Source organism: Eutrigla gurnardus (assembly GCF_963514095.1).
Source record: "Eutrigla gurnardus genome assembly, chromosome: 14".
In the NCBI taxonomy this organism is placed as follows: domain Eukaryota; kingdom Metazoa; phylum Chordata; class Actinopteri; order Perciformes; family Triglidae; genus Eutrigla; species Eutrigla gurnardus.
The window spans coordinates 16,455,806-16,479,127 of NC_139937.1; the positions used below are offsets into that span (position 1 = coordinate 16,455,806).

The 23,322-nt window shown below is 43.3% G+C and overlaps 1 protein-coding gene across 15 annotated transcripts in view; it reads right to left on the reverse strand.

Moving 5' to 3' along the window:
• adgrb1a (adhesion G protein-coupled receptor B1a) overlaps positions 1–13,341 on the reverse strand; it is a 94,925-nt gene extending 81,584 nt beyond the window's left edge. For 5 of the 15 annotated variants that reach the window (XM_084027906.1, XM_084027904.1, XM_084027905.1 and 2 more), the window contains exon 1: positions 12,528–13,338. In XM_084027906.1, the coding sequence (XP_083884032.1) occupies positions 12,528–13,296 (769 nt within the window). In that variant the 5' untranslated portion in view covers positions 13,297–13,338. Of the gene's footprint in view, positions 1–12,527 lie in introns of all 15 variants that reach the window. The other 10 variants (XM_084027899.1, XM_084027898.1, XM_084027900.1 and 7 more) reach the window with 4 other exon arrangements.
• Positions 13,342–23,322: the final 9,981 nt, after the last annotated feature.

The following is a 23,322-nucleotide window of genomic DNA, read 5'->3' on the forward strand; positions in this document are numbered from 1 at the left end:
AAATAAACCAAAACCCTGGACTGGAATCAAAAATCAAGCAAACAAAAACTTAATGCTGATAAACTCCTTAGATTGCAGGATAGAAGTGAAGTGGACCAGTATCCAGCTGACTTCTAAATAATCAGCTGTTACACAATTAATAGTTGTTTGGGGGCGATGCTGGAAATCTGCACAACAAATGAAATACACATTTGCTAAAGCCTCATTTCTTCAGCCTCAACACATATCAACAGGTGTCAACCAATACAAGCTACAGTTTGCAGGGACTGAGCGTTGAAGGAAATGCTTTAGCTGGGTCTCAGCTTATCAGTTATCTAAAGAATCTCCCCCCAAAACAAACTGCAACAATACCCACGAGTACAAGATGCATCCCTTACGGTTCCTTTCCAACGTGTTGATGCGATATAAGGTGCACAGGTTTAGACAGCGATAGTTCAGGAAAGAAAAAAACTCTGATGAGGATCAGTGTTTTTTTTGTTAGAAGAGCACATGGAACATGTCTGCACTAATGACTTCTTTTCTTGGACCTGACAGGCTTTGGCCAAGATTTGCTCAGCTTTTGTGTATGTGTATGTGTGTGTGTGTGTGTGTGTGTGTGTGTGTGTGTGTGTGTGTGTGTGTGTGTGTGTGTGTGTGTATGTGTGAGTTTTGGGGGGGGGGGGGGTCCCTGTCACTTGAGTGGGTGTGAGCTCTGACAGTGTGTCACCTCTGGGTGTCATTCCAGGTGATAGCACCAAGGAGAGCAGCCTTTTACAGCCGTCCCACAGAGCCTGCTCTTAACAAGGACACGGAGGCACGCTCACGCAACAACACACCTACACACACACACACACACACACACACACACACACACACACACACACACACACACACACACACATAAATATTTTTTCTATCCAGCTCTGGTTCACGGCGGCAACAGCCTCGTAGATTCCAGTGTGTTCCAAGTAATTCATCTTCATTGTCCAACTCATCAAATCGAAGAACGACAGTGAGACACTAGGACTAACATTAAATGTCCTCCCACCCAAGGAGACTGACAACGTGAACACACACACACACACACACACACACATGTTCACCCTTCAGAGAAACAACGCAGTCTCTCGTAATAGAGCACCTCTCTGAGGGGGGAAAGGGATTCGGTTCTCCTCGACTCTTGCAGATTTCTCAAAGAAAAAAAAAAAGGGCGTGATGAAGTGCAAAGAAGAGGAGAGGAAAAGAGAGAAAGAGCAGCAGCGAGCGCGACGAATGGCGACGAGCCGCCTGTCACAATACACAGGTATCCTTATCGCGCCGTAGCATCACCCGCCAACCATTCTCCTGCAGTCACACATGACTGATGAGGGAGGTAAAAAAAGTTCAACTCGTCTTTTCTCTAATCCTCACACTTTTCTTTATGGCAGGAAATTAATGGCCTCTCGTGTAGGACACACACACACACACACACACATACACACACACACACACACTTGTCTGCTCGCCGTGCTCATCCTGGAGCAGTGCTTTTATCATCGCCCGTAAGTAGCAGCGGTAAAATTGCTTAATTAAAGCATGAATGTTTAATAAACCCTCGGGCTGCGTGGAGAGGGACCTGAGATAGGCCGTCCATTGACAGGCCGCCTCAAGGAAGGAGACAGACAATTCCTCGACTCGCTGCACACTCACTTTAAGTTCAAGCGAGTCCTGTGACGGGGAACAGGTGTAGCCGGTAAAGGCCAGAAACCTCAGTGGCCGACTGTTTTAAAATGCTAAGTCGCTTGCTTGTGCAGTGGCTGGGAGTGTCAGCTAATTCTCTAACCTTAACCACAGGCTGTTTTTCTCAGTTTTCCACTGCTTTCGTATACAGGCTGAGGCACTAAATGTCTCCGCTAGGCACTCTGCTTGGTTAACATTTTACAACCTGCCCAACTGGTGATGCTGTAGTACGTGACATGCGTACGACATTTCCCAAATGGCCACTGTCAGACCGTCAACCGGTAATTGGGCAATTTATTTGCGCAGGCGTGCCTGAGGCAGCGGAAAATGCAGAGAGGAAACATCCCCACCCCTCTTCTCCTAACTAAACAGAACAAATACAGTCGTACGACTTGTAAAATTCATGTTTCCAGCCTTCATGAAAATAAGACGTTAATGTCCTTTAGAGTTCATCATAAAACACTCTTCATTCAAACTTGACGGAAGCTAAATTCACCAACACCATATTGGTTACAAATCCACCGTCGTTCTCGGCTCTCGTACTTTATAGGCAGACCGTTTAAAATGGCAAAAATCTGCACACAACAATCAACGTACTCACTGATTAATCACACCGGAATATTCATCCATCCTGTATTGTATACTTGTTTTAGTCTTTTCAACCTCTCAAGGCCCTTTACACTACATCCAGTCAATATTTACCCATAATAACTCATTCACTCACATTCAAAGGCCAGGTATTGAATCACCAATCTCGATTATGAAAAGCACTACAGCCATGCTAGCAGCTGTCTGAGGATGGACTTGTGTACAGAGCAGTGGATTGAACTGAATGCTAACATAAGCATGCTAACAACTTCTGAACAAGTTGAAATTTTGACCCGAGGATGGCACTAGCTGCAAAGTTAAGGGTTCACCGAAGTTATTACAGTTCATCCCGAGGGGCCGGAATTAAAGAGAATCCAATCTGAAGCCATGCTGCTCATATGGCAGTTTAAACTTAATTTCCAATCTTTTTTTTATATAATGTTGCCTCTTCCCATCTGCTCTAAATGACATCAGCCAATTGAGTGGGCGTCGTCAGTGGTCATCAGCTTCATAGATATGGTTGAGAAGGAGCCTGCAACGCCTCCTTGTAGGTTCAGAGGACTGTTATCATTTATTCACATGGTTTAACACTGACAGGAATATAAAAGGACAACGCTATAATAAAAATGATATCCAACACATTCACTTTTAAACTCGTCACATAACGACGCCTTGGCGTGAGTTTCGAACAGCCGGGTTGCAACAAACATGTGAATTCAAACAAAAACACTTCTAGTACTTGAACCCAAACAACAAGCTCAACATCCCAAAGTTATTTTGTTGGCTAAACCTAAACAATTACCAATGTCAAGTTTCACTTTCAGAACATGGTGGATGCAGGTTTCCCCCGTCAGAAGCAATAGAATGAAAGCAATAACTCCTGATAACAGCCATTCAATTGGCGGGTAACAGTGAAAGTGGGTGCTTTTCATGTTGTGTCTCCAAAGGTCTGAAACACACTACAGATCTGTCTGGATATGAAAGGATATTGATAAGTGCTGCAGGCATATACACACCATGCTGTTGGGACATTTTGAGTCTTAATAGTCGGCCTGGAGGGTACCGCAGAAAGATGTCTTCCAAGCTTACACTGAGTAAGTTGTTAAAGTACATTTTAACAACGTTAAAGTTATGTAATGTTGAATTCTGTTTTAAATAGTTACCCCCTGACGTTTAAATCTGAAACTTGTATCACAAACAGACATCAGCTCATTACTAAAATGAGTGCTGCAACGTCGATGTGGTTCGATTCAGTCTGAGAACAGCAATTTCTGATGCAAAATGCATCAGTGATGCAGATATGAAGCCCAATGAGAACACACCGCAATACTCTAAAGAGATCTTAAGTGGTCATGCAAGGAACAAGGACATAATATGCATTATTCTGCAGTGTCAACGTTCCACTAAAGAAGTAATTTATTTGGTTTTCCCATCACCCTAAGCAGCCTCGTGAAAAACTTTATGTTCCTGTAACTATCATGCTACTTTCAAGTGGTGCTTGAAACAGAGTTATAACTGTAGCTAAATCATTTTATGATCATAAGATCACTTTGTCATGATTCTGTTGAAAGGCAGCAGATCAGCTCAGCAGCCACAGAGCTGACATTATATCCAAATACGTTTCATCCTACTAATAAAGAGGGGAACTATGACGGCGTATTACAGCCACTGTAGGGGGGGGGAAAACGGAGCCAAGGGAGGTGGGCAATATAGAAAAAAAGTCGCAAATTTGCTACTTTAAAACTAGCGTATTTGCAACTTTATAAAGTCGCATATTTGCTAGTTTATAGTCGCTAATTTGCGACTTTATTACGGTGCTAACAACCAACATGGTTATTGTTGGTTAATTTTATATGGTCCGAATTGTCATCTTATGGGTGTTTATTGATCGGACAGTTGGGGTAAATGCTAGCAGGAGCTTTCACTTGTTGTCGTAGCAACAACTTTTCTTGACAACAGCCTCAGAAACTGGCTACTCTAACCCAGGAAGCTGCTGGGTGGATAAACCAACCATCAGCAGGAGAGAAAAGTTGCCTCAAGGCCACAGAGACACGGTGTGGAGACACATTCTGTGTTATGCAGATGAAAAATTGTAATTACCACACAGAAAATTGAATAAGCTTCCAAATTCTACAGGCTACTCACATTATCATATCACTGTCCTCCTGTTCTTACACCTTGCTGCTGTGTTTTAATCGGGACCCTTTGAGTCAGAGTCTTCACCTGGAGGAATCCTTGATGAGGTCTCCAAACCACGTTTTATCACCAAAACACACGCGACATGTGACACAGGCGTAGTCATGCTTGGTGAAGATGCAGTTCTTATTCTAATCAAGCAGCTCCTTAAACAGCAGCAAAGCAGTAATGGTGCCAAATGCCACAAGACGACTCCTTCTTTTTAAAAGTGTACCCACGGTGCATTGCTGGAACTTGGCACGTGTCGGAATCAGATTGATTCGACTTGGAGAGAAATAACTGCGATACTCGCAATCACAGCCAGCGTTTGCTAATAATTACACTGATTATTGGTGAGAGGAACGTGTCCTGACCACACGCGGGACACATTAGCTGATTGTTTTCGCCCGCCTCTGTTCCAAAAAACAACAAGCTCCAGAGGAAAAACTTCTCAAACAGACAGTTGGAGATCCCTGCGCCCGGAGCAATCGCTTCACCACCAGCTAAAGAACGCCATCTCTCTTCAGTTGACTCCTGCCCACACGGCGCCCCCTGTGGTTTGCACCACGCCTCGCTCTCTCTCCACATGCTAACACACAAAATCAGCTTTATTCTCTCCCTCGGTCAGCCACCCACACTCAGTCACGAGGGATCAGTGCGTGGTTGCATCACTGTGTGTGTGTGTGTGTGTGTGTCATCTTCTGCTGTGACATGTCTTCTGTGTGTGTATACAGTGTGTATGTGTGTGCATGCAGGACTGTGGAGAGGAGCTAATGCATTAGACTTGCTTTCGGATTCCTCAGCGCTCCGTGTGGAGGCGGCTTGAAAATCCCTTAGTTGAGCAGCGATGCGGTCAGGCCAGGCAGAGGCTTGCAGGGAGAGACACGGCGCTCGCATTCATCTTCCTCAACCCGCAGCCTGCTGCCAGCAACCGGGCAAAAAAAGTGCAAGTCAGGAGGGTTTATGAGTATTTCTCCCTTCTTTCTTCCAACCGCTGTCACTTTTTTGGACCGCGTATCAGTCTATTTTTTATTTGAGATTTTTTTTAGGATTCCTTTATTTCTCCCTTCCACCAAAACCAGTATGTCAGGCGGCACTGAGTAGATGATGATCTAAGTTGTGAAATGATGTATCTCAACGCTGTTGTGGCATAAAGAGAAGTGACTGGACCAGTGGAGGCAGCACAGCTAAAGCTCAAAAGGAAAGTTTCAAGTCCTATTTCCCTCGCCGTCAGTTTATTAAACATACGCAGCTATTCTTGTTCCACAGCCGTCAGGACTATTAGCAAAATGGTTGCCCAGCTGGTCTGAGGCCGGCTGGGTGTACAGTCTTTAAAAAATGTACTTAAAACATTTTACTGGGGGAAACATAAACCTGCCAGTGCTCTCTGGTGGACTGACAATGAATCCCTGCCGTTAAACTTACAGAATTAGAATTATGCATGAGGTCAGAGGTCAATACGTCCAAAAATTTGATACCATTATACAACTTTTTTTATCAAACTTTAAAGAAAGGAATCTCTGTCTGTGTGTTCTTCACATATCTCAGCGCTCATCAGATCTACTTCACACTTGGCGGGTGTAACCTTTACTTTAGTGTGTTATACAGTTTGTTGTCCATGTATAAAGACTAGGGGTGTAACGGTACACAAAAATCTCGGTTCGGTACGTACCTCGGTTTTGAGGTCACGGTTCGGTTCATTTTCGGTACAGTAAGAAAACAAAATGCAAAATATAAATGTGCTAGTTGTTTATTACTTTTGTGCTTTTAACAGTAGGAACATGCACTGGAGCTAGAATGCTGCTCAAAAATATAAATACAAGTATTTAAAATATTTATTTAAAAAATAAAAATAAATAAAAATAACAGACTGTTTCTTTAAAAAATATATTTTCTCCATCTGATGTGCAAAATTGAACAGTTGCAACACTAAACAGTTTCAAGTTGTTGCTCAGATTAAATAACATGAATAAGGCTCAGACTAAAAATAAATAAAAATAACAGACTGTTTCTTTAAAAACAAATATTTTCTCCATCTGATGGTGCAAAATTGAACAGGGCAGGGAGAGGCGGTTTAAACGCGGTGGGGAGCTGTGTTTGCACTAAAGTTACGCTCGTCTTTCTCCTCGTTGTAGCGATGTTCACGTGGGGGTGGTGCCGTTTCAAATGCGTCAACAGGTTTGACGTGTTGCCAGAAATATACCCGACCTCACATGAACAATGTCGGCAAACCGCTTTGGTTTTATCAACCTCTCTTTGTCCCTGTTTGTATCTCACCGGGAAGCCGAAGTGTTCCCAAACGGGAGACCTTAATGTCGCGGGAGGGTCCTCCAACTCTGGCTTGTTGCCAACGCTAGCGGCATTAAGGTACGTGTCCACAGGGGCAATTTTAAACGCGAGTGGACGCGCCGCTTCCCAGTATTGTACGCTTGGTGGGCTGCCACTAGATGATGATTGACAGGCGCTCTCCTTCAAACAACAGATTTTTGCGAGCGTTCGCGAGCGTTCCCGAGGCAGCGAGTCGAGCCCGGTGCCTCTGATTAGCATAAAGTAGCTGCATGTGCGGCTGCAGCATCCTCCACACATGCGGTCCTCTACTTAATATGTCCGTATGGAAACTCGTTCGGTACGCCTCCGTTCCGAACCGAGCACCCCGTACCGAAACGGTTCAATACAAATACATGTACCGTTACACCCCTAATAAAGACCTAAAGTCCACGTCCAAAGGGAGTTACTCTCCCTGACAGAAATGCTGCTCAGGAACTGATTCAAACACCTCTATTTGAAGTCTGTCACTTCTAGGAGTGGCGCAGTTTCAACCAGGAATTAGAATCTGGTTTAAAAAAAAAAAAAATGAAAGCAAAGGAAGGAAAGCTCTGAAACAAAAAATTACGAAGGGAATCCTCAGGGCTTCATGGAAGAAAATGTTCCCGGAGGGTCCAAAACAACTAGAGAAAAATCAATATCTATACCGTGTGGTGAGTAGACAGTTTTGTCGGACCAGACAAGATCATCTCTGCTTGTTCAAACACCAGTAATTATAGCAAACAACGGAGCTGCAAAACAAACAGACAGAAAGCAAAGACAGTTCCCTCTAACCCTCCATTTTATATATCCACTCACCGACACTCACTCACATTCACTGTGCCAGAGTCACTCGGTCACCAAGGCAGCAAACCTTGCTTCTGAAAGTTGAAGCCAAGTGCCTTAATCTTGCATTATTTCTAATGGCCAACAGGGGGTGACTCGTTTGGTTGCAATGCTGTATAGAATTCTATGAGAAATTGTAATTGTAAACATGGGTTTATGGTCTCAATCAATTGCTTCTGCATCTTGACCAGCAGACCAGCTTTCGGTATAGTTAATTTAACTAGTTCTCCATTGGAATTAAACCGTATGTATGGTACACCCTATGACCTAAACTGCTTTAATGACAGGCTTTTACTCACGTGACACCCACAAGGTTCATGCGGATTCAGAGCCCCCACTGATTGTTTTTAATAAATCATGTAAGCTATAGTTTTACTGCTTATTTTAGCAGTGTAGTAAAAATAAGATGAAGCACAAAGTGCTTTCCATGTTAAAAGATTTATAAAAATGAATATCATGAAAAATCATAAACCAAGGTAAGACCCCCATATATGACATACACAAATCAGGAACATGAGATCCTATATATCAAGCAGCACTGAGCCCTTAAATAAGACGGAGGTGCAAAATAAGTGAGATAACTCAACACAGATAACATGATGCCGTGGGTTGTTTTTCCTCCTGTCCTTGAGTCACCAGCCACCACTCATACCAGTGCACAAATTCAGTCCTTCCACACCACATTTGGAGGAGCTTTTAAAATCAGCCAAAGCTTGTCTAGAAATGCCGACTTTGAATGATGTCGGCTAATTCAGGGTCTTTAGTTGTCTCATACCAACATATAAATGTTTTCATTAGTTGTTGTTTTATTTTTTTGCAGCGAGTCTGTCTGGGACTCTGTTTCCTTGCTTGGTTATTTTCCGAGCTCTCAAATAATTCACACTTGAAAATGAGTGCAAAGCCAAACGTGAGACTGCATGATGCGCCACCAAGGTCACAGCACAGGTGGTCCTACGGCATTGTGGGTAAGCTGCATCGTTCACCTTCGGTTCACTTTGTTGTTCATCTCTGGCACTTTCTCCCAGCGATCACAAACGTGTCTCTTCCGTTCAGATTGAGTCATGCGTTTTCTCATCTCCTCGCATCTCTCTCGTCCATCCTTTAATCACTCACTGCCTCCCCTGCTGTCCACAGAGGGCTGTCCTTTCCTGCTCCGTGCCACGCCACATTTTTGTGACATAAATCACGCCCGTCCGTGCCGATGCACACACTGGAGGTCTATGGATTTCCATGGACAATAACTGAAGCTACTGAGAGCCAATGTTTTTTTTTTCCACAACACCTTTAACTTTGACCATTTGAATGTCAGAACATTCCAAAAATAGCCCTGAAATCACCAGTCCTCTCAACTTAAAGGTTAAAGATTTCTCACTGTGTTCACATAGGGAGCCGTGGATGTATAAAACCCCGCCTCTCCTGCTCTGATGCAATTATCACATTAAGGCTGGTTTATTTCTGGCATTTCTATGATGCTGCTTTAAAATGCTAATTTCTCATTTTAAGTTTTTTGTGACAACATTTACTTTATATATTTTTCACCCAAAAGTCTTTGGTTTTACAGACAATGAGACTCTTAATTTAAACCACAGATAAAAACAGCAACAAATCCCTTGACGCATCCTTTGATCATTTAAACTTGATCGAAAGGTCACGTGGAATCAGTACAGGTTAAGCATATCCTATCGATCATCCGATTGACACGGGAAAACAGATAATCAAGCTGTACCATACGTGTCATACCAGAGGTCAACCACACTCACTGGGCACTGTCTGATTTTGGATCATTTCATTTGGAGTCATTTAAGAAGGGTAACATCGGTCACATCAATCTGAGGGTCAATTTAATCTAGTCATTCACCCGTAGGCACACAGGGCCCTCATCCCATCCTGACGGGGCTGAAATGTATTAAAAAAAGGAGATACACAACTATACTGTACTATACTGCCATTCCATCTTCGTACATCGTCGCATCAAACAATACACTTTTTGACAGGGATTATTGATTGAACAAAACCAACCCCTTCTCAAACCGAGAACCCAAAGCAACTGCCAGAAATAAATGACAGTTTTGGACACATCTGTAAAACAAATGTTCCAAAACAACGATTTTTTAAGGATGTACTGATGCCAATACCAGTATCAGTTATCGATCTGATACTGGGAAGATGTGCTTCTCCTTGTAAGCTACTCCTATACAACTGCACCTGGTACCACTGCGTGCATAGCCATGGACACAAGCAGAAATGTACTATAATACTCCTATGGTTTCATTAATGGGTATTCATCTGAATCAATAAATCATTGTTTTTCCATTACCATAACATGAGCTCTTCATAGCTATATATTATTTTATTTGTTAGTCAGAAAGTTAAGAACATCAGATGAATATAGACATGATTTCAAAGTAATTGTATTGGTATTATTAAGTATTTATATTGGTGCTTGCTATCAGCAAGTACCCAAAGGTACTTTGTGTAATATCCTTGCATAACAAGTACTGTGTGGTTCAGGTCAGGGATTGATCGGAAGTACAAAGGCGCTTGGTTGAGGTTAGGGAAAGACCGCTGCTACTTTTGATAAAAACACATTTATAAGTGCAGGTCTGTTCTCCAAGCAGCCCGGATTTAATATTCTCTACCATGCACCTCGCCAAATAAAGAGCAAAAATACTTTCTGCAGTGGCAATGAACATTGACACCGAAGGTATACTTTGATGTGCAGATCGTCCAATATAGAACTATAACTAGGAATACTGGGGCAAGAAATTGGCTAAAATGACATCAGGCTGAATAAAACAAAGTGGCAATTCGTTCTGATTATTGAGCCACCTCTGAAGGGCACCAGAGAAAAGCTTTCAAATTCTGCAAATGGCGGTTTTAATACAAACCTTCCATTGAATCAAACCTTTCTCAGCCCTTTCAGTGATAAGCTGCATGGACAAAGAAAATTGCCTTTTCTAAGTTGCATTTCCATTAACTTTTATGCTTCGGGTACACTGGACAGTAATAGGCAAAGCTTGCGCACTAGCCATAAGGAGAAAAAGTCCACATCCATGTCCATGAGCAGAGCTAGTGTCCTGACAGAAGGTCTTCCCACTCTATCTGCTTCCGGGCGGGACCCCTTAGTCCCTCTGTGAAGGAATCTGGGAGACAAACCGTAATCTATGAACTCCTGGGCCACTGAAGGTGCCGAGACCAAACGGGTCCAGCTGCGTACTGCCTGACCCTGGCATCTATCCTCATCAAGACCAGTCCACCCTGAGACAACTCCCCCTCTGAGCATGTGAACTCTCCTTCATTCCGCTCCACACACACACACACACACACACACACACACACACACACACACACACACTGTCCCTTTAGTCTCTGTATTGTCTTTCCTTTATCCATCGCTCACAACTATCACCCCTCTATTCCCCTCATCGCTGCACAGCGGGCCATAACTGCCTGGCTCCCTGACCTATTTCCACACTGAATCCATTACGTCTCCCCATCCTCTTTTTTTTTTATCTTCATCCACCAATTCAATCCACCCAGTCACCCATCCAGCCAAATATTCACTGACTGCTTGCCTCTTCCATTTGAGCTCATCATAAGGTTCCATAGTCGCTCAGAACCCAGGATTATCATCTTAGAGATCGTGTGGGTTGAAGCACAAAGAGGGAGAAGAAAAGCCGTAATGCGTGCCTCTCTTTCTATCTCCACACAGGCCAACAGTGGATGGTGTGTGTATATATATATATATATGTATATTTTTTTCACACCTTAAGGCACAAACAGCCCACACCCCGCTGTCGAGCACCATAAGCGGGATTACATAAGTGCCATAACTAGCGGAGAGGAGGCTGGGACGGCGAGGGGATATTAGCCACTCAGGAGACTGGAGGTGGATCAGGCAGGAGATACCCACCGCAACATCTTCTCTGCTTGGTTGGCTTCCCACGACTGGCTCAGTATCAGCCCACTATCAGCCTGGGGAGGGAAAGACGGGGAGGCAATGACGGTGGCTCAGAAGAGGAGGAGGAGGAGGAGGACGACTGAGAGAATAAGACCACAGGGTGATCAGAGGAAGCAACTGAGAGAGGCAGGAGGGAAGGAGGGAGAGTTAGATGGTGGGAAGGTTAGGGGAAGAAAGGGGAGCCGAGAAATGTTGCATCCCTCTGGCCACGGTCCTGATGAAGCCAGGATAGAGATGTCAGGGCGCATCCTGTCTACCGAGGAAAAGGGAGGGGGGCCTGGGATCGAGCAGCAGACAATTAGACCTCAAGCCACAGGCCCTTATTCCACCGCCTCTCTCCTTCTATCTTCCTCTTTTGTCTCTTTACATCAACCCCTCCCCTCCCTCCCTTTCGGAGCATCCCTAGAGCTATCCAATATCAGCACTTGCTTCTCCTCCGTTTCCACAGGCTTCCCAGAGGCCGATCAAGTGTCCCTCCCCGGACCGTGGAGGCCGACCTGGCAAGGTCACAGAGCTCGCTTCCATCAGACGAAACCTTAAACCTTCCATTTGGCTCTTTCCATCCCTCCTTCTCTCGCCTACTTCAGCCGAATCACTCTACTTGCTTTCGAGCCAATGTCACACAATTATCCTCGCTTTTCACAAATCATACACATTTTTACTGGCTTGATTGCTACTGAAGACGCAATTCCTCTGTCATTTTGCTGAGAGCCTGCTAAAACTCCAAGGGTGACCTTCTGAGGTTGCACAAAACACGAATAAATCTATTTTCTGTCTGTTGAAAGCCAGGCTCGTCTTGTTTTACAGCGAAACAGAGACGGTTGTTCATCTCAGCACTTTGGAAATGGGCTTTGCAATTTATATATGAACCATGATGTAATCTCGTGAGCAGATATGTTGTTTTACAGGTCAACTTTTTTTGCAGTTCAATGATTATAAAAGCTTTCCTACTCACCATTTATCTCGGCATTTCTGCCACTCTCTTTCACGCTGGGTAAACAGTTTTCCAGGTAAACTCCATTGTGATTACAGCTATCCCCTTCGCTGAGCTGCGGTGGTGGCGCCCAGCACAAACACGGGGTCTGCATGATGCCACAGGGCCTGTTGGACGTACTGGAGGCCAGACAGTCCTCCAGCCACTGGCAAAGCATCTGACAGGCCGCCATGCTGGGGTTGCGCTTTCCCACCACCAGGTACTCTGTTTTGAAATCCCCGTCGCCATCCGTGATGGCTTTTCCCGCCCGAGGAGGTCCCTTCCTTATTTGGAGGAACTGCTTCCCGGCCTCTAGGAAGGCCACCGGAGCAGACGCATCACACAGCCTCACCACCTCATCAAAGCTCTCCATGCCCAGGTAGGTGCGCGTCGTCTCCAGGAAGGAGTCATATTGAAAGGTCCGGTGCTGCAATGGCACACAGTCCTCGATGGGTTTGGTGACCTTTAGGAAGATGGTGTAACGCCGAGGATCAGGGTTCTGTAGGGTCCAGGAGCAAGGCATGGCGGAGAACACTGACGATGACAGGAAGAAGCCAAAAAAGCGGCTCTGGACTAAGGTGGAGCACGAGTCAGACTCTGGGCCTGAGGGAGCTGCTCGGCAACAGCCCTCCATCAGCAGCAGAGGGGCAAAATACAAGAGCAGCGCTGGGAGAGGCCACCTAGACCGGCCAGGAATCCGAGAAATGACGCACGTCATGGTTTGCAGATGAAGGGAAGGAGAAGGTATCATAGGTTGATGACTGGCTTCTGGCTCTGGAGGACTCAACTTCCAGCTGTGCGAGGGAACAGAAGAGGAGAAGGAGGAGCAGGGGGAAGAGGAAAAGGAGGGGGAGGAAGGTTGCTCTCAAAGATCCAGCAATCGGTCCATGGCTGTGTCAGTCGACCCCCAGATTCACAAGAACCTGTGAAAAGGAAGAGACAAGATATAATTTAGACTTTGCATATCATCCAGCCATCGTAGAGAAATATGTGTGCTAAAACAAAGCATTGCAGGGTCAAAACAGGAGTCAACAGGGTCAAGCAAATACAGGATTTTCAACCATGAAACGTCTGTTTCCCCTACCCCAGGCCAAGTAGTTTTGTAGCCTTAACCTAATGTTCAGCAGCCCTCAACCTTGTGCCAACACTGTGTAAACTGAGAGTAACTGCAGTGACTCGGGGACCCCGGAGATCAAACGCTTTAGTTAACTTTTTCTCCATGGCCCAAGTTCAGTTTGGGTCTTCTCTTTAGAGACGACAGTTTTCCCCACATATCCGCTCCCATATTTCATCTGCCAGCTCATTAATGTCTCCAATGATAAGACTATTAATTACAAAAGCCAACACCTGCAGCCATTCATTACTCCACTCCGTCAGGGATGAGATACGGACAATGCCGTGATCAATAGTCCTCTATGATTTTGTTTTTCAAAGCCAAAACGATTAGCTGATGTTTTGCCTTGAAATTCACACTCATGAGGTGATAGCGGTGTATTTTGTCTTTTTTTTTTCTATGACACTCATTCACATTATATGCTGCTTTGCTATTCTCAGTTGGTATAATCAATGTGTCTTTATTGAAAAGCCATGACGGGGGAAAATAGTTCCAGGATGAGATTGATTGGTATGGATTGTGCGGCTGTGGCTCGGTGGATGGGGTGTTGAAAGGAGGACACAAGGCTGCCGGTTGAATCCCCGGCTCTTATGGTCCACTGGTCCAAGTGTCCTTGAGCTCCCTGGGTTCTTTACAGCAGCCCACTGCTCCTAAAAATGTACATTTTACCTGTTTGTGTGTGAACAAAGTTTGAATGCTGTGTTTCCAAACAGCAACCGACAATGTGACTAAATAATATACCTTCATGTTGAAGGTGTTTTCTTTTTTTTCCATCCTTCTAGTATAAAATCCTCAATCTGTTTCCTTGTAATTATAATTGTATAGTTTTCTGCAGAGTGGGCTGACATGAAATTAACACTTTTTAGAGACATTGACGTGGGCTGTTAAAGTGATTGTATGAAAAACAAAAGATGCTTGTTTATTTACACGGACGTCTGCCAATGGGATGTTTAGTGAATGACGGTGAACAGAACAGTATGAGAAGCAGGCTGTAACGCAACCTTCAATTATTCACCACGACTACGTTTTTGGCAAAGTGATGCTAATGAGATAGTTTGACAATACACTGAACTTCAACATTAAAATAGCATGTATTTATTTGATTTAAAGCTGCATTAATGACTGTTTTTTGGATCGCCATCATTGGTTACTTTAAAAAGATGTATCGCTCTTTATCATGATAGTGAAGTTAAAAATACAGGAACTACATTGTAAGAAAAAACAATATTGCTATTTTAAAAATGGATTAATCCGTTGTTCATGGAAGGGGACATTATGATTTATGATTACCTAATTTAAGATCATTAAGAGGATATTGGCTAAAGACAGATGTGAGTCCTGTTTGGGATGCTATAAAATAAATTGTGTTTTTTCAAGGCAAGTTTATTTGTTTAGCCCCAGGGCTTATTTTCTGCAATAATCAAATGGTCAATGCTAACATCCTGTTGAGCCTAAAAATACTGGTGGTGGTCCTTCTGACTAACCAAACATATGGTAGCCAACAAATATTTATAATGCATGCAACAGTGAGCAGACCAATCCCCCTTAAATATTATTTCAAACAGCAGACAAGCTGGAAAAAACTGCCTCCTGGAAGCAAGGCATGAATTCTATCAAATAACAGCCAGGAAAAGTGAGCATGTAAATGAGACGTAATGTGTTGTAAGATGGCCTAATTACAAGCCAATTGGAGTCTATTATCCACTTCTTGAAGAGTCTGGGCTCCTTGTTAAAAAAAATATGAAGTCTTTTAGCCAGGCTGAACTAACTCCTATGATTAGTTCCACCTGGCCACAAATTCAAATAACAACAAGGCGAATGTGGCAGAGATTTGACAACAGGCTCCACTGATCCCTGTCTAGCTGCCAGATATAGATTCCAGATGGAGAGAACTACAGCACAGCGGAGCCTCCCACTGATCAATCATAAAGATCTGCAGGCCTGACAGAAACCGAGCATGTGTGCAGCACGTTTCTGTGTAGATCAGATGGAGTGAAAGACAATTCGTCAGAACCAATAACACACCAGCCTTTAGGGGAAAGTACTGTATCGTCTCCACACAATGAAGTTTCTTTCCAAACAAACTTAATTAAGCAAACTTTAATCAAACTGTGCATCTGGCCTTCTCAACAAGAGCTTCTTCTTTTACTCCAGGACGCTACTTCAGTCAGCTCCAGAAGCTCACATAGCTAAAATCATCATCATTGTGATTTCTGGTCTTTATTCTATTGTTTCTTTGTACTGTGGGTTGCACCTGTTCCAAAAATGAATTCCAAAACATATATGTTATGGCAGTTTCCTTCTTTAAAAAGCTAGAAAAAAATATTTTGGACACCACACTGACACCAACCACAAAAAAGGTTTACTGAGGTAATAAATCAAAGTGTGAAGTAGGGTCATTTTCATTTTCCATACAGTTGGACACAGAGGAAGAATGCAAGTTCAAGGCACTTCTGCATTAACTTCACTTTTCAGAACCAGGAGGTTACGTTGGATTAAGATACATGTAGTGAACATGTTGCCTTACAACAATGGCGCACCCCCTGTGTGGAGCTGAAATAACCCCTGGTTTAACTCAACAGGGTCAATTCGTAGAATCCTAAGCTATGGCAAAGTCATAATATCACTTGGGACCGTCAGGCTTTTTGTTTAGGTACATTCAGTCCGTCTCTTTGTGTCTCAGTTTGCCTCGCGTTGCATCTGTCTCATCCTGGCAGCGCTCTGCACTTCACCTCGCACCAAAAAGTGCCCTGGGGAAACTACCTAGGCCTCTTTCACCAGACAAGTCTGACAGTAATGAAATGAATAGAGCTTTAACGGAGGATAAAGAGCCGCTCTATATTGACAGCTCTGCCTCATTTATCTCCGGACCTCCTCCTCCTCTTAACCTGCCGAGAGGGAGTCTGATCACACAGCACGCAGCGCTCAATCGGAGGTTCCCGTTCATGTCACGCCTCCACTTATTACTAACACGGAGCACTGCCCCCCCACCACGCCTTAATGCGTACCCCATAACCCCCCCACACACAGAGACCCCCACCGTCCTCCATCGATCCATCGTGTTTTCCGATGCTAAGAGATGGACAGCAGCTATTAACACTCTCATACTCTGCAGCAGAGGAGAATTGGATATGGCAGTGAGAGGAGAGGTTTGAGACACAGCTGGCAGTCTGCTGAATGAAATCTGACCTGAAGATTACACTTGATGTTCCCTGTCAATTAATCAATGCAACTCTTTGAATCTCTGCTTGTACATGCTGTATTACGGTTGTTGAAAGGCTATCGGGCTCAGAGGGATGCTGCAGGATCCCGGCTCACAAAATAACACTGAGCACCGGCTTTTCTAGATGGAGCACAGAATTCGACAAGAGTGGCAGCATTGCATTCATAAATCTGTGTTGTATATTTAAAATCATGGATGTCAGCAGGCCTGGGTGGTATTTCGGGATACCATGGTATTTTTAGATTTCGATGCTGCGTTTCTATGATGCTTCTATGATGTGATGTGTTGTAATGACCAGCATGCGCCACTAGAGGTCGTCTCTATCGTGTAACAGGCAGCTGAGCTCAGAAAGGTTGCAATTCAGTGTTGCCTTAAAATGTTCAGAATATTTAACCTATGAAAAGTATTAAAAGGTGCTTGTGACTAAAACTCGTGACTCATCGTGAAAAACGGAGGGATGAAGAGCCGCTAACAGCAGAGCTGAAGGCAAACAGTGACGAGGCGACTTCATCCGACTTCATCGCCAGCCCGTGTTTCACAATGAACCATTTCAACGCTTCAGCAGCAGCGTGCCTTGGGGGGACATTCAGCTCCCACCAAATCTGCCCTGCTAACAAATCATTCAATGCAGTTTTCCTGGCGACGTTTAGCGAATGATTGCGTTTATAAATTCATTGATATCGAGAGCATAGCGGTAGCATTTGTTATATGTTTGATAAATGGAGCTGCAGCACACACCGGGGCGGCCTGAGCACATTCATATTCAGAGTGAGGAAGTTCCTCACTGGGTGGACATTTTTAGTATTTTGTCGCTGTGGAATTATTCATTCCTTTTAGCCCGTGGCTCAAACAGCAAGCAATTAAAAGAACAAAGGTGTTGCATTAGCCAGCAGCCTAGAAGCATGGATCCATGTAAACATGGCCAACAGGCTGGCTCTGTGAGCGAGTCGGAACAATGGCCCAATCACGGAGAAGCAACAGTCCCCTCAGACGGAGATGTAGAGGGAGAGAGCGATAGAGCCGGAGACAAAGAAAACACTGATGAGAAAATGATAGAGTCGCATGGAGCATCACTTCTCACATCGGCAGCACGGGGATTACAGGCTGATTAGCGGAGTAACACAGGGACCCGCTGCCATTCTCGGCCCTCAGAAACTACAAGGCAGAAAGCCACAGGGCTGCGAGACGCACACGCGCTCCCTCTCTGAAGTACAAATTGCGTATAATTGCTCCTCTGTGTCATCAAATTCTTTGACAGAGACATCAGTTACAGCAGTTGGCGAGGTTGGACATTGATCGCAGAGGCTATTCGGTCCGTCCACATGATGCTGGAGTGAGCAATCAAAAACACGGGGGGAGAAATGGGGGAAAAAGGGGGGGAATGATGGAAGAGATTAGCTTTTTGTTTCAAAATAGATATGTTGGAGCACATCACTCTTCTCCACATGATCACCGGAATGATATTCTCTTCAGGATGCACTAACAATGACCTTGGAAGGTGACAAAAGATATGTAACCTCATGAAATAACTTTAACCTTCATCACTTGAATACTGCTGTGATCGACTCTTTCTACGTTTTTGAGTGTGAGATTTGTGTCATTTCTCATTATATATGTAGTGTGCATACAGTATAACTTTTTTTTTAATTAGCCAATGAAGGAGAGAGATTGCTACAAGGATTTTGCAGCAAGAAGGATTATTTAATTTATAAGTATTACTGGTGCTGCTGCTGGTGATTTTGATTGCAAATTAGATAGCATTCCCTTTTATTGCGTTGAAGATCACCGTCACTGGTATTTGAAGGTTGCATACTATTTCTTGTCACTGAAGACGCGGCAACTGAGCTCGTCTTGTGGGTGAACCCCACAGGTCGTTAGCACAAGTTAGATCGAATGTTGTACGAAGTGGTTTGGGGTGGATGGATGGGTCAAACAAACACACTTTCACCCAGAAGTCAACAATGTTTCATTTTAAAATGACTGACTATTCATGCATATTAACCAGGCACTCCAGCGGGGCCTCCAGCAGTGACAGACGGACCCAGATCTGGCCTCTTTACATCCTACGAAGCTCCGGCAGCAGGTGGAGAGCTCCGTGCCCAGCAGCACTGTTACTGCATAACAGTAATGAAAATGCACCGTCTAGAGACTTTGAACGGTTGAAGAGTAATGACAGCAAAACATTGAAAATGTATTAATGCGTTGAGTATGTCCAAAACGAGGGACACTTTGCCAACAGAACGTAGGACTTAGAAGTAGTTAGTATTGTGTGTTTGAAGCTAAGTCATGGATCAGAGTTTAGAAGGACTTTAAGGAGGATCACACTGCTCTAACTCGATGGCAGACAGATGTTATTTTTTTCAAGCAGCTTTATTTATAGGCTCAGAAGGCCAATTCAGTTATCCACCCATGGGTGTGTTACCTGCCTGCAGGGAATAGTGGGACGCCGTTATCTCCTTCCTTTTGTAAAGGATGGTCCACTTTGCTCAATGAAATAAGAAAGAAGGCTCTGAAGAACCTCTCCTTAGCATTTGAAGCTGTAGATTATAACCATCATTAATTTATACTAAATTGATAGCTTATTAAAATGTAGTTAATTTATTTTCCCAGTAACAAACAATTACATTGTAATTACTTTTGTTTAAGTTATTATTAGTGATGCTTAATTTGTTGTTACTGTAAATTGTTCTGATTAAATATTAAATGTTGTATATATATAATGATATAATGTGTGTAATATTAAACTGTAAAATAGTTCATCAGAATTGAATCGTCTTATATCGGTTATGAAAGAAGATATTATTTGCTAACCAATTATTTCGTATTACACCAACTGAAATTGTTTTATTATTCGTCAACTGTAAAATAACTCTCTCATCTCAACTGTAATTAACTATCAGTTTACTGTTCATAAATGATGGTTAACATGAAGTGTTATTCCTCTTGCGTGACAACTGTCCTCCACCCGTTCTCCTCCTCTTCCCCAGTCCTGGACTGACCCGAGATCGGAGGGTTAATGGAGGAAACTCAGCGGAGCCTTTTCTCGACAAACTGCTGCTACAGCTGCACCGAGATGGCTGCAACAACAAAACCCACCACGTCTCACAAGGCTCCAAAATGAAACAGATAATCATCTGTCTCTGCTGATGAATGTGTTTACCGTGGTAAATGTCAAAGTCTTCCTAATAAGCAGAGGGAAGACAAAATACACACACACACACACACACGCAAAGATGCTCACCGTTATTTGGATAAAGGTTTCATTACACATCCCACAGAGCCCAATGGGAAGCTTCAGAGTGGAAGTGGGGAATGTTTAATTGATGATAACTGACTTAAGATAAAGTGATGAACAGTAATGGTCTGTACAAGAAATTAATGTATGTGTAGTTCCAAATTCAAACATTCTGTTCCTTGGCTAAGAAGGGGTTTGTTCCCATGCATCCTCTCCTCAGTCAAACAGAACCCGTAGGCTTCGTAGACGTGTGTGAGGAGAGGAATTAACTTTACAGCCCAAAAAAACTGCAAGCAAAGCTGTCTTGCCTAGCATGAAAGAGACAATAACCCATAAACAACACTCAAATGGCTTTCCGAATAGAAATACAAAAGAATACAGTTTTTTGCTAGCTAATGTTGTATAGTTTGGGATTGTATGAGGCTTTTATCCAGAGAACCAGCAAGACGTATTTTAGCCACCTAAAAGAAAGGCTCACCAAAGAAAAATCAATGTCAGTTTAAGTGTACAGTATATTTGGAATAGTATCACCTTGTTAGAAAGCTCTGTCTGATGGGGAACTCCACTTAAACTTGTCTTGTTCTCTTGAAAGCCATCAGACTTCATTTGTAACACTTTCAGCTCAGTTCTCTGTCAAAAAATATTCTAAATACAGTGTACACTTAAACTGCTATTGATTTCTGTATGTGTCTAAAGTACATTTTGCTGCTTCTCCATCCAGCAAACGCCAAGTTTATTATTGCCCATGGTGTAAAATTGTTTGGCTAAATATAAAGTGTGAACAAACTATCATGCAGTTGACACGGTAGACTGCAAAGGATGGTAAAGCAAAGGTACAGTTCATGTAAACAAGACAACGGTTTGAAACAAGATGCAGAGTACGATTACAGTACATCAATAGCAAAAGACTGGTCATGTCTATCAAAAGAAATGGGGCCGCTTACCATCATACATCAAGAACAAACATTCAAAACGGTGTCCTGTATCAGGTTGAAACATGGGTAGAAGTGTGTGAAGGGGGGCATTAAGTGACAAATAGCCAACTACAGGAAAAATGTGCACTGGATATTAACAGTGAGGAATTTTAGAACTCCTTTAAATGTATCAAAATATGACAGAAGAAAAACAAATTGCTGCTGGAGGGATTGTAAACAGATTAGAAATCTCGCACAAGCACACACACACACTTTTTAGGGATTGTCTAAAGTAGTAGTAGTAGTAGTAGTAGTAGTAGTAGTAGTACGGGATGTGCACGGCCCTGGACAAGAGGGCTCTACAGCGGGGAAATAAAACCACCCAGACCACCAGTGATATTGGTGACAAGAGGTGCCTGCGATGAGCTGAAATTATTAAAAAAACAATAACCACCCAGAAAAGGCCCGTTCAACCTGCTGCCGTCTGCCAATAGAAACACAAGTATCAGCTGATGAACCACCACACTTCAGAGCAGCTTCTATTGTATTATGTGTTGCTGTTATTTAAGACAAAAATACATTTATGTTTCTCTTTCATATGTTATATGCATTTTGATGCATACCCTTCCTCAGAAAAAAAATAATTTGATACATTTTACAGTGGAGAAAAGACAGGACAAAATATTATTTTTAGAACATTTTCAATCATTTCACTATATCCCAACTGAAAGACATTAGACTTAATTGTATTTCCTCAAAGTGGAGACAGAGAGGAACAGAGTCGCTTATTTTTTTTAATTTGAATGACACAACCAAGAACATGATAAGCTGAAACAAACTCCAATGAGATGTTGAGGGGGCCCCATGTTAGATGGAAGAGGCTACATCAGCTCCCATTTCCCCAGCAGGAATTGTAATTAATGGCGCTAGAGAAAGCGCCAGAGGGTCTGGGACTAAGAATATGCTCAGCAAACTTCTTGAAAATCCATTAGGTTGACATGTGGTCCTGAAGACGGAGTCAAAATGGAAGGTATCCATCCTCTTCGGAGCAAAAAAATTTGCCAATCTTCCCATTAGATTGACATTACTCTTGTGTTGGCTTGGTGAAGATACCAAAGAGGTCCCCAAAGACATTATTCATGAAATTAAGAATCTGTCAATTTCACCACAGTCTGGTAAGTTGTCTGTTTTCATTTTTGCCTCGCTCGGGACTGAAGTGTTGGACAGACAGAGAGACTGACAGACTGACACAGTGATCCTCAAGCTAGTGGAGCAGAAACATCACTCTACTGCTAGTCTGTATCAGTCAAAGCCTGCAGTGTGGGGTGTCGACAGCAAACACACATCAGCCTTGTTTACGACACCGGAACACTCGAGCCACTAAAGCACCATGGGTGGAATTGAACACGTCTATTTTTAGGTTTACTGTACAGACTCTGTGTATAATGCATTGCCTTGTAATGAGCTTTATGCTATTTGATGAATACAGTTGTTTTAATATTATTATTATATTTGATCAGATATTACTCACGTTTCTGTCTTGAATAAATACAGGATTGACTTTAGATCGTCACTGACAAATAACAGGAATAATTCCAAATAAATATTCTATCGTTACGTAATTTTCCGTGTCAGCAGAACAGGTGAGCTGGCATGTTTACTTCCCGTCAGCTGATGTCATTCACCTAAATTGTGACTGGGTAACATTTGCAACGTTTGGGATTAGAACTGTGACATTTTCTATTAGTTCCCTGTGTCGCACAGATTGATGTGAAAACGTACAATTACAGACAAAAATGCCTTCCCCCTGTTTTCTCTTTGTTCCGTGATGAATCAATATAGGAGTTAGCTTTATCATGCGTTAGCTTTATTATCAGGGGCCCTGCTGCAACGATTCATCAGAGAACAGAGAGAAAATAGGTAGGTAGCTGTCTGAACCTAACGGGAAGGCGTCATAGCCTGTGATTCTCCATGTGAGCTATATAAGCCACCTCATTGGCTGCTTTACTGCCCCCACGGAGATGTTGCCACAGCCCCTAGCGCTGATCGATGATTGAATTCATCATTCAGACTATTTTTACTATCGACTTAAATCGATTCAATTGATTAGTTGTTGCAGCACTACAATTATTCCATGCACGAGAAGCGACGACGAGATGAGCGTTCATGATTATGTGCGACTTTATGACGCTATGTGTGAGCAAACAGCACGAGTGTCTCACGTCCAACACTCATGGCTGCGGTCACTGTGGTGAAGAAAGAGCCATGATGCATGTGCCTCCGTGTGTGTG